The sequence below is a fragment of the Episyrphus balteatus genome, chromosome 1, assembly GCF_945859705.1.
Source record: "Episyrphus balteatus chromosome 1, idEpiBalt1.1, whole genome shotgun sequence".
Classification (NCBI taxonomy): Eukaryota; Metazoa; Arthropoda; class Insecta; order Diptera; family Syrphidae; genus Episyrphus; species Episyrphus balteatus.
The window spans coordinates 156,318,527-156,333,374 of NC_079134.1; the positions used below are offsets into that span (position 1 = coordinate 156,318,527).

The following is a 14,848-nucleotide window of genomic DNA, read 5'->3' on the forward strand; positions in this document are numbered from 1 at the left end:
GTATTTTAAAAATAAAAGCTGTCATAGTACCAAAAAATTATGCAAGCTTTTTAAAATTCTTTTAATTTAAGTAATGAGTTTTATTGAGTTAATGTTATAACCGATTTTATCTAAATAAATATTTGGCCTTTTTTTTTGTAAACGGTTTAGTACAGCAAAATGAAAAAAAAAACAAACAGCGTTCCTCTTATTATTAAAAATCGTGTGAAGAAAAAAAAAATAGTTTCAAATTTTACGGCAGTGAAGAAAATTCTATAGGTGGTGCCAAAAAAAAAATTCATGAGTGCAATTCACACGTGGTAGAAGTGAAACCTTAAAAATTATTTTTCTTGCAAAAAATAAAAATCGAAAAAATGTACCTTTTTTTATTCTATCACCTTTTAATTCATATCTTTTATATGACAACCTTATAAATTAAAAAATAATAAATTTTAAATCATCTGAAAGCTTATTATTTCACCTTTTATTTGGCTTTTCAATCATGTTTCTACCAAATAAGAATTTTTTAAAGTCAACCATCTCGAAATTTAAAACTGAGATTACGGTAATTCCTACACTGGTCTCTGGTCATCGGCAACGGATCTTCACAGGTGTTTTGAGGTATTTTTCAATTTTTTCAATTTAAGATTGTGTAACTTGTAGAGTACGTACCGTTATGTGTGATATATAAAAAAAAAGGTTATGTTATCAGCATGCGTATTAAAGTTAAATCAAATTTATGTTGGCACTAGATCAAAAGATATAACGTGTGTAGGAAAAGAACATCTTTTTATCGTTATCTCAAAATTTTGAATATGAAATTAATTAAAACTTTGTACAATCATAATTTATTTAATTACCTATCTACAGTACAAATTTCATTCATCTATCTATTAAAACAAAAAAGTTATAACAAGTTGAAGTCGTGTCGCGTTTTCGTTTCATCTTGTTTCAAATCACTACGATACTAAAGAAGTTTTCACTTCAAAAACTCTTTTGTTATTTTTTGTATTCATTAATTTTTTTCCATTTCTCTTTCTAGAGAACAGATAAAACTTTGGTTCTTTTTTTTGTACCAGACTAGAACTCTGCGTTAGTTTAAATAATGCGCGAATTTAGTTATTTGGGAAATTTCTATCTGAAAATGAAGATGAGTAATGTTTATCCAGTGTCTCAAAGGTAAAAAATGTTTGAAGACATCCTTACACATTCGCTAATATATATGAATATTTAAATAAACAGTGCTACAGATGAAGCACCTTCTTCTAAAATTGTACTTTTTCCCAAAACTGATGGAATAACTCATGTTCACTGAGGCGTATACGTATTTTTTTATATTCTTTTTGACGTGATAACGTCTTATAAATCGATGAACCATGGCAGCCACCACAAAAAAGTGACGCCATTTTCTAACGTTACACTCTCGCACTTTCGCAGTGCGGCAAAAAATTTCAATTCAAAATTAAAAATAAACTATTAGAGATACAAAAATCTTCTATAGCTTATTTGAAAGATAATAACTTTAAGCTTAATCCAAATGAAGGATTTTTAAAAATTCCGTCATTTAATAGGGTAAACAGGGGTAAAACGGAAAGATGAAATTTGGGCTAAAATCTAAACGCGAATTAGTAGAGAATTAATTTTTTTTCCTATAGATAGATGAGATTAATTTAAGAATAACTGCATTTAAGAAAAAATTCTAAAAAATTTTGAAACTAAGCTATAAAGTTTTGTTTGAATGTTGTTCTGTTGTACACGTACTGGGGCTATGACAAAATGATGATTTTGGGTAAAGGAAATTTTTTTTGACAATTCTAAAGGTGCCAGGTGAAAGACGAGGAAAAAAATTAGGCGTCTGATACGAATTTTTTTCTAACACTCTGCGTTTTGAAATATGAATTTTTGAAAAACACCTTGTTTTTTAGGGGTATTTTTGGGTAGTTTTTGATTTTTAGCTTTTTTTTTTATGCATACCTGTGCAAGAATTTAGAATCTTTTAGTGAGTTTTGACTGAATAATGGAAGAAACAAGTTTCTAAAAAACACGTTTTTTGACCGTTTTTAATCGATTTTCAACGTTTTTTATTTTTATCTTTTTTTCTTTAATAGATACAGGAATAAAGTGTATGGAGCAATGATAGACCATGACTACGACTATGTATGCGCGAAGTTTCAACCATTTTTGGAAACACAATTTTAAGATAACGGTAAAATAAAATTTTAGAATTCAACAGATTATAACTTTTTACCAAGAGCAGATAGAAATTTGATCATTTATGAGCATCCTGATACAATTACCTTTCATTTGGTATATCACACATAACGGTAGACTAACCACAAGCTACACAATGTTAAATTAAGAAACTTGCGAAAAACCTCAAAACACCAGTGGAGATCTGTTGCCCCCCGAACAGCCACCATAGTCCAGTGCATTTATGATGTTCATATATGGGCGACCCAGCAGTTTGTACCACCCCCAAATTTTGTTTACTCATTCGATAAAGCATTGGCTGAATATCATTACCCTGATTTTTGGCACTCGCGAATTTCACCTTTCGGCCGCCATCATGGATTTTAGTTGTTGTTGAATATTCTGATTTCTATTTATCCTACATAAAAGTTGTGTATACAAGAAACGTAGGCAAATAAATTTTGCGTCTTTTATGTTAAGAACACTTTTTCGATTTTTATCACAATTATGAAAAAACCTTCCGAGGTAAGATTATTTACCTTAAAATTTTCTACAACTCTGCTTTACAACTTTTTTTTCTATCGCTATAAATACAAAAGTTATTAATACTTTTTTTTGTTAAAAATGCTCTTTTCTTTTTGTGTTTTTTATCTTTACTTTTTTCTTAATTTTTTTTTTACCAAATCTTGAACTTTAAATGATCAGTGAGTATTTTATAGCTTTATGTTACAAGAGAAAATTCAGGACCTGCAATTTTTTTATATTTAAGTCTCTTCATTGCGTAAAAAGGGGTATTTTTGAACAAAAATGTATTAATAACTTTATTAATTATAGTGATACAAAAAAAAGTTGTATGGCAGAGTTGTAGAGAATTTTAAGGCGTATAATCTTTTCTCGATACTTTTTTTTCATAATTTTGATAAAAAGTGCTCAAAACTTTAAAATTGTCCATTTTTTCTGATTTTTTACTTTGTTGGCTTGTAACTTTTTTAATATTCATAATATCGAAAAAGTGTTCCAATATAAAAGACGCAAAATTTAATTGCCTACGTTTCTTGTATACTCAACTTTTATGTAGGATAAATATAAATCGAGATATTTAACAAAAACTAAAATCCAAGATGGCGGCCGAAAGGTGAATTTCACGAGTGCGAAAAATCAGGGTAATGATAATCAGCCAATGTTCTATCGAATGAGCAAAAAAAATTTGGGGGTGGTACAAACTGCTGGGTCATATTATAAATGCACTGGACTACCAGTGTGGGAAGTACCGTAATCTCAGTCTGGGAATTCGACATGGTTGACTTTGAAAAATTCTTACTTCTCTTGTAGGCATCTTTGAAATGAGATTGATACGTCGTATGAAAGGTGAAATAATAAGCTTTCAGATGGTATAACATATTTTATAGGTTGTTAGGGAAAAAAAATGGAATTAATGACATGAGAAGATAAAAATTCATGTTTTTTTTTGCTTTTTTTGATGAAAATACTTTTTGCGCATTGTAAAAATTTAAAAATGGTTATATTCTTAAGAAGAAATACTTGGCTTTTAAATTGCATAATTTTTTTTTGTAAGCTTTTATAATAAAAAATTAATATAATGAGAAAATAAAAAAGGTATTTTTTTTTTTAGCTTTTTCTTATAAATTATGATTGTTTGAAAAAAAGTAAACACTTCAATTGACTCCTTTTAAACAAAAGCACACAACCTGTTTTCTGAGGATGTTATCACGTAAAATCATCGTCCGTAAACCGGCTTTACAGACAACCTCTTTTTAAAAAAATGATTTTATTGAATATTTATAGACAAGAGTAGTGTTTCGTGTACATTAGGGTGATTTTTTGTTCATTTATTAAAGTTAAATGTTGATTTTGTATATTATAGTTGTCTTTTTCAAAAAAAAAAAAAAAAAACAGCCATTAATTTAAATATTGCAAAGTTTAAGTTTCAATTTTTTGGAACAAATAGTTTGGCTGGATTAAAATTTTACTGTTTAAGTTCAAGGAGTGAAAAACTATATTGTTCCCATAATATTTAGTTAGAGACTTGAAACTAGGAAAATATTTTTTTACAAATTCAATTTTTTTTTTTTCAAAATTGGAACCGCCCTAATATGAAGCCATAATTTTTTCTAACAGGTTTTTTTTTATTATTTAATTTGAAAAGATAAAAAGAAATATCTTTCCTAGTAAATAAAAGTTGTACGTTTTACAAAGACCAAACAAAATGTCTATGTCCGCAAAAAAAAGCATTTTTTTGAGATAAACTAAAAATGCAATTTTATAACGAAATCATTGATTAAATCTGATAAAATAAATAGCTAGAAAATTCCATGAGTTTTTAAAATATTTTTTTAACCAAAAAGTTGGTGTTAGGTGAAAAAATCAAATTCGTTTTTTTTTTTTTGGTTTTGAAAACTAGTGATGGGAGCTATCGAATAAAAACTATCAAACTATCGATAGTTGTAAAATATTCATTCGTTCGATAGTTTTAAATCATTCATTCATTTAGTTACTATTTTCATTCGAATAGTTTTTTCATTCGATAGTTTAGTTACTATTTTCTTTCGAATATTTTTTTTTATACGATAGTTTTGTCATTAAAATAGTTTTTTTATTTGATATCTAGGATTTTCTTTTGAACAAATTCTTATTCGATAGTTTTTTCATTCGAATAGTTTTTCTATACGATAGTTTTTATTCGATAGTTTATTAGATAGTTTGTTCGATAGTTTTTAATCGATAGTTTTATTCGATAGTTTTTATTCGAATGAATAAATGAATGAATGAACTATTCGATAGTTCAAACCATTCAGTTACTAACTATCGATAGTTCAAATCATTCGATAGTTCCCATCACTATTGAAAACCCACTTATTTGAAACAAAAAACAATTTAAACTCATTGTCGAGTTTTTTTTGCATCGTGATGGAAATTATTTGAAGAAAAATTGTCAAGTTTTTTTTTTTAATTATATTTGAGACTAACTTTCAATATGACCATGAAACTCTTCTCCTCTCTTCTGTCCCACTTGCCTTTTATATCATAGACATTCCTTTTTAACAAAAATTATGTTTATGAACGAATTTTTCAAATATTAATGTACCTACAACAACCCAAAAAGAACATCGAAAATATTTTTTAATAAATTCATCATAATTTTTTTTTTACCCCTTTGATTAAAAATATATTTCCATAGATAGCTTAGTTTTTTTTTTTTTGAAAAATCGTTTTCCATGAATAAGTTAAGGTTAACAAAAAAAAAAAACTACCGTTTTGTTGGTTTATTCAAAGCGAATCACCCCCAAAACAGTCTCTTTATAGTATAGTGATGTTGTGATTATATCCGCTACCGCTAAAGGCTAAAAAAACAAAAGATTCGCCCTAAGCCGAGGGTTTATTTTTCAACTTTCCTGCCTTTTTAACCCCAAGCAGTAAATTCAGTAAAAAAAAAAACCCCTCCATCATTTTGTGGATAAAAAAGAAGAACAAAAAAAAACAAAGAAAAAAATATTTAACAGTCATTGTTTTTGCCATTTTTTAAAGCTTATCGTATTCCGTTACATCCTCGGATGTTGTTGTTGTTCAACACAAAAGAGTTCACCCATTACAATTACAACAAAAGCAATTAAAAAAATGTGTTCAAATAAAATTTACATATTTCATTGTTCACATTGTTCCCTTTTGGCCATTTTTCGACGGTCGCGCGGTGAGTTATTGAGGCATTGCGTAAAACCAATTTAAGCATATTTTCACCAATTTCATTAATAAATCTTATCATTCTCGAGGCGCTACTATTCGCCCATTGTTCTTACCTGCAATTGTCCGCATGTGGCCAAAGCCCACCAAATGCTCCATTCCACAACGACTGGCTTTGAATAGGCGCTAATAACGTGCATTCCCAATAAACGTGTCGCATTCTGCCACGAAAACTTTGGTTTCTGTACAAAAAAAAAATTCCAGGATAAAAAGGACGAAAATTCATTTTGTATTCATGCAAATTAGAAACGCAGGATTGTTGGCTAGAAGGAGGCTGGCTGTTGAAAATAGTTAAACCGAACCCACCCGGATAGTAAATCGGGGGCATTCTGAAATCCCTTTTTATTCATTGTTCTTTCTCAGGGTAGGCCATCAGATATACACGTTTGTCGCCGGTGGGTTACGTTTTAAAGCTTTAGCCACCATCAACCCCCTCCTGCCCTCATTAAATCCTATCCACCATTTGAAAATAGTTTTTTTTTTCTTCTTGTGGTGTTGTTCTAAAAAAACTAACCTCATTTTCATTTGTAGCAATTATTTTGTGGCCCGAGGTGTTCAACTCAATTCCATTCGTTGTTGTCTGCTGTGGTTGGACTGCTGTTGTCGGTTGTTGTTGTTGTTGTTGGTCTTTTGGTAAATTTGTGGTTAAAGCCGATTCAAGTTGTATTTGCTGCTGCTGAGAATTATGGTGTTGCACAGATTGTTGCTTCAAGTTTTCACTGCTAGTGTAAAAGTAGATACTTTTCTTTACTGATGGTAGCCCAATGCCAATGAAGAGGGATATTATTTGAGCTGGAAGGAAGAAATGCATAAAATATTTTTTCACTTTAGATTTTTTTTTTGTTTTTTTTACATTTTTGTAGAGAGGATGTTTTAAAAAGATACTTTGCATAAGAAAAAACACAGAATAGATTATGCTTTTGGATCTTTTTTTCAAGATTAAGTTAATTGCATGAGACGCAAGTTTTGAAAAAAGTTTCTTGGGCGTCTATGAGAATTTAGAATGAAGTTGTAATTTTTTTTTAAGCATTTTTAAGTCAGAATATTATTTAAAAACTCTTAACATAATGTAATTTTTTTTTTCATTCTAGATGGATTCTTGTTTTAAATAAATAAACATCACTTTGATGAAAGTGCAGTTGAAACAAATTTAAATTTAAGGTAAGTTTTTTTTTTTGTAATGATTAAATTATTTATATACTTACTTCCAAGACTAAGAAAATTTAAATCTCTATAATTCATAACTTCGGCTGAAAGTAAAACTTGTGCTATAACACCAGCTAAAAATTTGCCAGCCAACATTGCTGCCCGAGTATTTCCAGTAACTTTTTGATAATGATCCTTGTCGACTTTTGCATAAATATATGTGTAATAAGCAACTTCACTTGCCATATAAAGTCCATAGAAAAATTGTCCAACCTAAAAACACATCAAAAGTTTTATTATTAAACAAATTAAGAAATTGCAATTACAAAATTTAAATAATAAGTCTTTTAAGTTTTTTTTTTTTATAGAAATGTAATTGTGCATCTTTTTCTTAAGAAACGATTCATAGTCATTTGCATTTTGAAAGTTTTATAATTTATTCATAACATTTGCATTTGAAACTTCTTTTTATTAGAATGTTTTTTTTTTTTCCTTTATTCAACGAATTTTAATTACTACACAGCTACAACCAAAGTAAAGCTGTGTTTTAAATAATCTAACGTTGTTGAGAATAAAAATTAATTTATAGTTTTATTTTAGAGAATGATGTAAAGATGGAAATGTTTTGTATAATCCTTGATGAGAATAATTAACTTTAATCAAAATAAATCTTAGAAAAATCGTTAAAATGTTTAGTTAGATTTTTTAGAAATTAAGGTTTAATACAGATTTTACTTGACGTATGAAATCAATGTATTAGTATTTTTCTGACATTTTATCGTAATCGACAAAAGAATTTACAGAAAAACCTCTATTAGGTACTTTTTGTTCTTAAGAGTACATACACCTTTATTGGAGGCGCGATGTTGATTTGTATATTTTCTTGAGAAATTTATTGATAAAACTAAGAAAAAAAAAATAGATATGTTTAACAATGTTTGGTGTATAAGAATCTATCTCTCATAAATATTTTTATTCCATAAAATAATGCAAATTTTAACACTTTGAATGTGTTGCATCTAAAAAGAATTGTTAAAGTTAAAATAATGACACTGGGCAGCAAGGGTTTTTTGTTTTATTAAGTTTGATGATTTTTTCCAAAGGTTTTTGGGATATTGAACTCGAGTCAAAAATTTTCTATTAGCTCGCGTTTTTGAGATATTCCGGTTACAAAATTTCAATAATTGAGTTTTAGCTATTTTTTAAGCATTCCCTTAGCTTACAGTGGTTTTGTTTCATTAAAATAAACAATATTTTTCTAAAGGTTATTGGTGTGTTGAATTTGAATTCAAAATCACAATTTTGCTATCAGCTCGCGTTTTTGAGATAATCCCGTTATAAAATCTCCATAATCGATTTTTTGTTATGTAGTTTTTAAGCATTTCCCTAGCTTACAGTGGTTTGGTTTCAGGAACAAAACATTACTTTTCTAAATGTTTTGAGTTTTCTGATCTCGAATTTGAAATCTATAAGCTCGAGTTTTCAAGATATTATCGTTATAGAATCTCAATAATTCCCTTGTATAACTTTATCACCCATTTTTGGTCAATTTTATTTTTTTGAAACATCAAATATTTTTAATGTCCTTATCACAAGTTTCAGGTTTTTTTTTTGTATATTTTGTTTGAATGTGTGGACCTTAGCACATTTATTTTTAAAAATTTCGATTCTTATATAAATCTTGTTTTTATCATATTGGGAAAATTTCTACATTTAACTTCGTTTCTAAAAATCATGAAAAATAAATTTTTGAAATTAAAATTTCTCTGAAAAAATAACGTCAAGACATACAACTTGTACTTTACATATTGTAAAGCCGACAGTTATTATTAAACAAAGTTGTTTATACGAATAGTTTTTCAAAGCTTAATTTTCAAACACAAGATTTTATATACAAAAATTTAAAATCGATTTTAAACGGATTTTTTTTTAATGTTACGATAAAAAGTTAATTTTGTAATAATTTTTAATCCATTCACTTTTTTGAAGTTATAACTTCTTTAGCGGCGATGGAGTAAAAATTTCTTTTTTGACAAGAATGTCAAAGGGATTAACGGTGCTCCTAATCACATGAAATCAAAACAAAACATTGTCGGCAAGGTAGTAACATAGGGTGATTCAAATAATCTTTTTGAAATTAAGGCTTGGCCACACCAGAAGGTACGCGGTAGCGGTACGGGTAATGGGGACTTTTCACGACTTGATTTTTGCCGTGCGGCGAAGCTTTTCGACTCGTGTGAACGTAAGTTGCAGGTGAATAAAGTGACATTCCTCATAGAAAAATCCTATTCGACCGACATATCGTGCGGCTAAAATCGACTCGTGAAAAGTCGGCATGCCATTACGGATACTTTGTTTGAAAAAAATTCCAATCCAAACTGACACATCAACGTTCAGATGTGGAATTTTTTTAATACAAAAATATCTTTGCCGCTACCCGTACCGCTACCAAATACCTTCCGATGTGGTCAAGCCTTTAAGGCTTGGCCACACCGAAGGGTACTTGCGGTACCGGTACGGGTAATTGTTTGAAAAAAATTCCACATCTGAACGTTGATGTGTCACTTTGGAATTTTTTTCATACAATTACCCGTACCGCTACCGCATCCTTCGGTGTGGCCAAGCCTTTAAGGCTTGGCCACACCGGAGGGTATGCGGTAGCGGTACGGGTAGCGGTAACTATATTTGTATGAAAAAAATTCAACATCTGAACGTTGATATGTCAGTTTGGAATTTTTTTCATACAAGTACCGTCACCTCTACCCGTACCGCTACCGCATACCCTCCGGTGTGGCCAAGCCTTTACACTTATTTAGCGGCGACGGATGAAAATATACTCTTCTGTAAAGAACTTTCACAAGGATTAACTGTCATCTAGCATATTAGATGGTACCTACTACAAAATTTTGTTTGTTATTATTTTTTTACGACAAAAATTTCAATTGTAAAATAATAAAACAAAATATTTTACTATTTATTTTGGAAATATAACTTTACACACCAAATTCTCTTTAAATTAAAAGCACAGGAAAGTGAACTGAGCTGAAAGTGAGCTGAGCTGAAAGTGAGTTAAAAGTGAGCTGAAAGTGAGCTAAAAATGAGCTGAAAGTGAGCTGAAAATGAGCTGAGCTGTTGGGTGAGCTAAGATAAAGTGAGCTGAGCTGTGATGGGTGACAGGTTACATTGATTTTTATTTGGAAAGTATAATGAAATATGAAGATATTTTAAACTTTTATAAAACACCATTGCTTAAGATGTTTGGTTCTAGTTGTTAATGGAATTATTTTAACACATGGATATTTTTATAAATAAAACAGATAATTTTTCGTGATCTTTTTCTTGTTTTTTTTTTTAAATAGTAAAACTATTTCTATTTTTTTAGTAAAATAGGTGTGTTTTTTTGTTTATCTATATAGATTTTGTGCAAAAAAACGACATCGAGATTTTGGAAATCAAAACAATTTACGTGTTAAAAACAACAAAAACTTTATCTGTATAGATTTTTGAAAAATCCAGATAATTATCCAGATTTTACTTTCTCTCGATAAAAACAGTAGTGCCAAGGTAGTTTAATTGTTGTGTTCATACAGAAATATCTGAAAATATTAACAAAAAAAAAAAAGCGGAGAAAACGAGGTTTGAAAAAAACTCATAGAAAAAAATAATCAAAAATTTGTTTGACATGGTTGCATTGAAATGTTAATATCTCGAGATATACGCAATGCACTTTTCAGATAAAAGTCTTAAATGGATCCTGATAAGATTGTTGAACAGATATGTGTATAAAATTACCAAAGTTTTTTCGAAAAATTAGAAATAATAATAAAAAAAAAGAGTGTGTGTACACATGTACACGCGACTGAAGTTATACTTCTCATTCAGTATTATGTAAATTAATTTTATTTGATATTTTTAATTTCTATTATGAAGTAAATAATCCACACTTAGTTTTTTTTACATTTTTATCAAGTGAACAATAAATTAATTCTTTCATCCTCCTTGCGTCCATGTAGTTTTCAATTTATTCTGTGAAATTTACTCATGTTGTGCGGTTCAGAACGTACGGTTGATGGTTAACGAAAGTAAATGAATTGCGCATAAAATGTGCGATATGGTAATTTTATGAGAATTGTGTGTGCTTCAGCACAAGTAGTAGCAATATGGAACTTGCAGGGTTGCTACAAAGCTCAAAAGTTAGCTGAGCTCAGCTCACAGCTCAGCTCAAATTTTGAGCTAGCACACTTTTGAGCTATGTACCATAGCTCAGCTCATTTGAATTCCGGTATAATCCGGTTTTTCGACTTTTTTCAAAATTCCGAGAAAATCGCGTTTGAAAGTTGGTGTAATTTTTTTTTTTTTCGAAAAATCCCCGAATCTTTGAACGCTCCTGGAAGCTAAACCGCTTGAGAGCAATTTTTGGGAGTGATGCCAAATGATAGCTTGTGTCATGGGCCTACGCTTTGCACATTATCAGATTTTAAAAAAATCGCCTTCCATGTTAAACCGCCACATCATGCCTATTTTATCAGAATCGTGCCTAATTTTTTTTTTACTTTTAAGTTCTCCCGGTTTGAGAACGCGTGGACCTACAGGGATGGGAGTTGTACCCAAATGTAGGTTAGAGTCCCCGCTAAATTTTGGCATCAAACAAATTTTTTTCATTTTCTTCAAAATTCCGCGATATAGGCGTTCGAACGCTTTGATCTAGAGACAGGGGAGTGGTGTCATATGAAAGCTTATATTCTCAGCTACCCGATAGTGGTATAATCTGGTTTTTCGATTTTTTTCAAAATTCCGAGAAAATCGCCTTTGAAAGTTGGGGTAAAATTTTGTTTCGAAAAATCCCCGAATCTTTGAACGCTCCTGGAAGCTAAACCGTTTGAGAGCAATTTTTGGGAGTGATGCCAAATGATAGCTTGTGTCATGGGCCTACGCCTTGCATATTGTTAGATTTTTAAAAAATCGCCTTCCATGTTAAACCGCCACATCATGCCTATTTTTTCAGAATCGTGCGTATTTTTTTTTTACTTTTAAGTTCTCCCGGTTTGAGAACGCGTGGACCTACAGGGATGAGAGTTGTACCCAAATGTATGTTAGAGTCCCCGCTACCTTTTGGCATCAAAACATTTTTTTCCATTTTCTTCAAAATTCCGAGATATAGGCCTTGGAAGTTGGGGCGCTCACTTTCAGCTCAGCTCAAATGAGCTGAGCTATGGTACCTAGCTCAAAAGTGAGCTAGCTCAAATTTGAGCTGAGCTGTGAGCTGAGCTGAAATGTGAGCTTTTTGCAACCCTGGCAACTTCCCACTAGAACTTGCCACACGCAGCTTGCCACATGCAACTTGCCACACGCAACTTGCCACATACAACTTGCCACATGCAACTTGCCACATACAACTTGCCACATGCAACTTGCCACATGAAACATGAAACTTGCAACGTGTTGTGTGTTTTATGTTTGCCGTACTGCGGCGTACTGCATTTTTAAATACTAAAGTACTGCCTACTCTAAAGGTGAAACGACAGCCCTGCTACCCAGGGTGATCGCGTCATAATCCCTTTGACATTCTTGTCAAAAAGTAAATTTTCATACTCACCCTCCCATAAGAAGTATAACTTCAAAAAGTTTTCACATTTGATTTTTAAAAAATCGAAAAAAAATTTAATATGGCTACCTTCAAACGCTTATAACACAAGAACGACGCAACTAATGTTAATGGTCATGGTCTTAAAATGTAGCTAAGAATATACAGATAATTTTTGGTTTTTTGTGAAAAAAAAATTTATTTGAATCCAACATGGATGCCATGGCCATATGAAAATTTTTGTTTGCATCCAACATGGATGTAATGGCCTTCCCACTTCGGAGTTAAAATAAAAAAAAAAAAACAAAAGCAACATTTTTGACAGACAGCTGCCAAAGTATATGTACAGTGGTGCCAAATATTTGCATGGATTTCAAAAATCCCGATGTCGTTTTTTTGCACAAAATCTATATAGATAAACAAAAAAACACACCTAATATTTATTTTTTTATCACAAAAAAAATTCCGAGATATAGGCGTTGGAAGTTGGGGGCGCGAAAAAGCTTCTGGGAGCTGAACGCTTTGTCCTAGAGACATGGGAGTGGTTTCATATGAAAGTTTATATTCTCAGCTACCCGATAGTGGTATAATCCGATTTTTGGATTTTTTCAAAATTCCGAGAAAATCGCGTTTGAAAGTTGGGGTAAAATTTTTTTTCGAAAAATCCCCGAATCTTTGAACGCTCCTGGAAGCTAAACCGCTTGAGAGCAATTTTTGGGAGTGATGCCAAATGATAGCTTGTGTCATGGGCCTACGCTTTGCACATTGTCAGATTTTTAAAGATCATCTTCCATTTTAAACCGCCACATCATGCCTATTTTTTCAGAATCGGGCTTAAATTTTTTTTAACCTTTAAGTTCTCCCAGTTTGAGAACGCGTGGACCTACAGTGATGGGAATTGTACCCAAATATAGGTTAGACTCCCCGCTACCTTTTGGCATCAAAAATTTTTTTTCATTTTTTTTTCAAAAATCCGAGATATAGGCGTTGGAAGTTGGGGGTGCGAAAAAACTTCTGGATATTAAGACAAATATATTTTTGGTATTGGGTCCACCACACACTTAAAACTACCTGTTTTCAGAAACCACAAAATATATTTGTTTATGATATAATAAATAACATAATATTTTAATATTTCAACCCCTAATAAAAAATAATCTATCGAACTACCTGTTTGAGAAACCACAAAACTCATTCAAAAATCAAAAATAAACGCGTGACAGTAATAAAATAAAAAATAAATGCATACCCTTTCATATCCCATCCTATCCATTTTGCACGACATGGACCAAACGCGTTATAAACATTTTACACCTCACCTCTCACTCTTACCCAACAGCTCAGCTCACCGACAGCTCTGCTCACCCAACAGCTCAGCTCACCGACACCCAACTAGCACAACAGCTTCTATAAATTGAGATCTCGCAGGTACTACTTTTTATACAGCTTGTATTGAGCTTGCTTCGGAATTTAATTGCTTATAGAAGTTCGAACTTGTTTAACAACTTCTAATAAGTTGTTTAAATACTGTTAAAGAAACTTAAACGAAAAAAGCTTGTTTTCGGAAAAGTCTGCTTAATGAATTTATAGAAGCTTTACAGAAATTACCAAGTTTAGTATTTGGTTTTTGGTTTTGATATTGAATAATCTAGCTGGGACACTTTTTGGTTTTGACATTGAATAATTTAGCTCGGACATTTTTTATTTTGAAATTTCTGCTATTTGAGTTCTTGACTTCATTAATGAATATACTAGGATGGCCGAGTGGGTTGAGTGGCGGACTCCCACTAAGTAGGTACGAAGTTCAATTCCTGGGTGTGGTAAAAAAATTATATACTTTTAAGATTATTATCAATAGATATACTAAAAAACTAATGGAATAATATATAGAATTTCAGGTCAAAAGATAAAATTCATGATTTAAGCCTGGTACGCTGCTCGCGCTAAATTTTAGCTGAGATAAAATTCCCATACAAGTTATCAGCTCACTTTCAGCTCAGCTCACTTTCAGCTCAGCTCAAATGAGCTGAGCTATGGTACCTAGCTCAAAAATGAGCTAGCTCAAAATTTGAGCTGAGCTGTGAACTGAGCTCAGCTCACTTTTGAGCTTTGTAGCAACCCTGCATAACACACACTTTTTCTTTCACGAAAAATGCTTTTTAAACAAACATGGTAGGTTTTCTCTAGTTT

General features: G+C 31.1%; 1 protein-coding gene across 3 annotated transcripts in view; it reads right to left on the reverse strand.

Moving 5' to 3' along the window:
* LOC129921532 (thiamine transporter 1-like) overlaps positions 1–14,848 on the reverse strand; it is a 123,865-nt gene that overhangs the window by 17,576 nt on the left and 91,441 nt on the right. For all 3 annotated transcript variants that reach the window (XM_056003405.1, XM_056003406.1, XM_056003407.1), the window contains 3 exons: positions 7,134–7,347; positions 6,443–6,720; positions 5,985–6,110 (listed from right to left, as the gene is read on the reverse strand). In XM_056003405.1, coding sequence (XP_055859380.1) covers positions 5,985–6,110; positions 6,443–6,720; positions 7,134–7,347 — 618 coding nt within the window. The remainder of the gene's footprint in view (positions 1–5,984; positions 6,111–6,442; positions 6,721–7,133; positions 7,348–14,848) is intronic.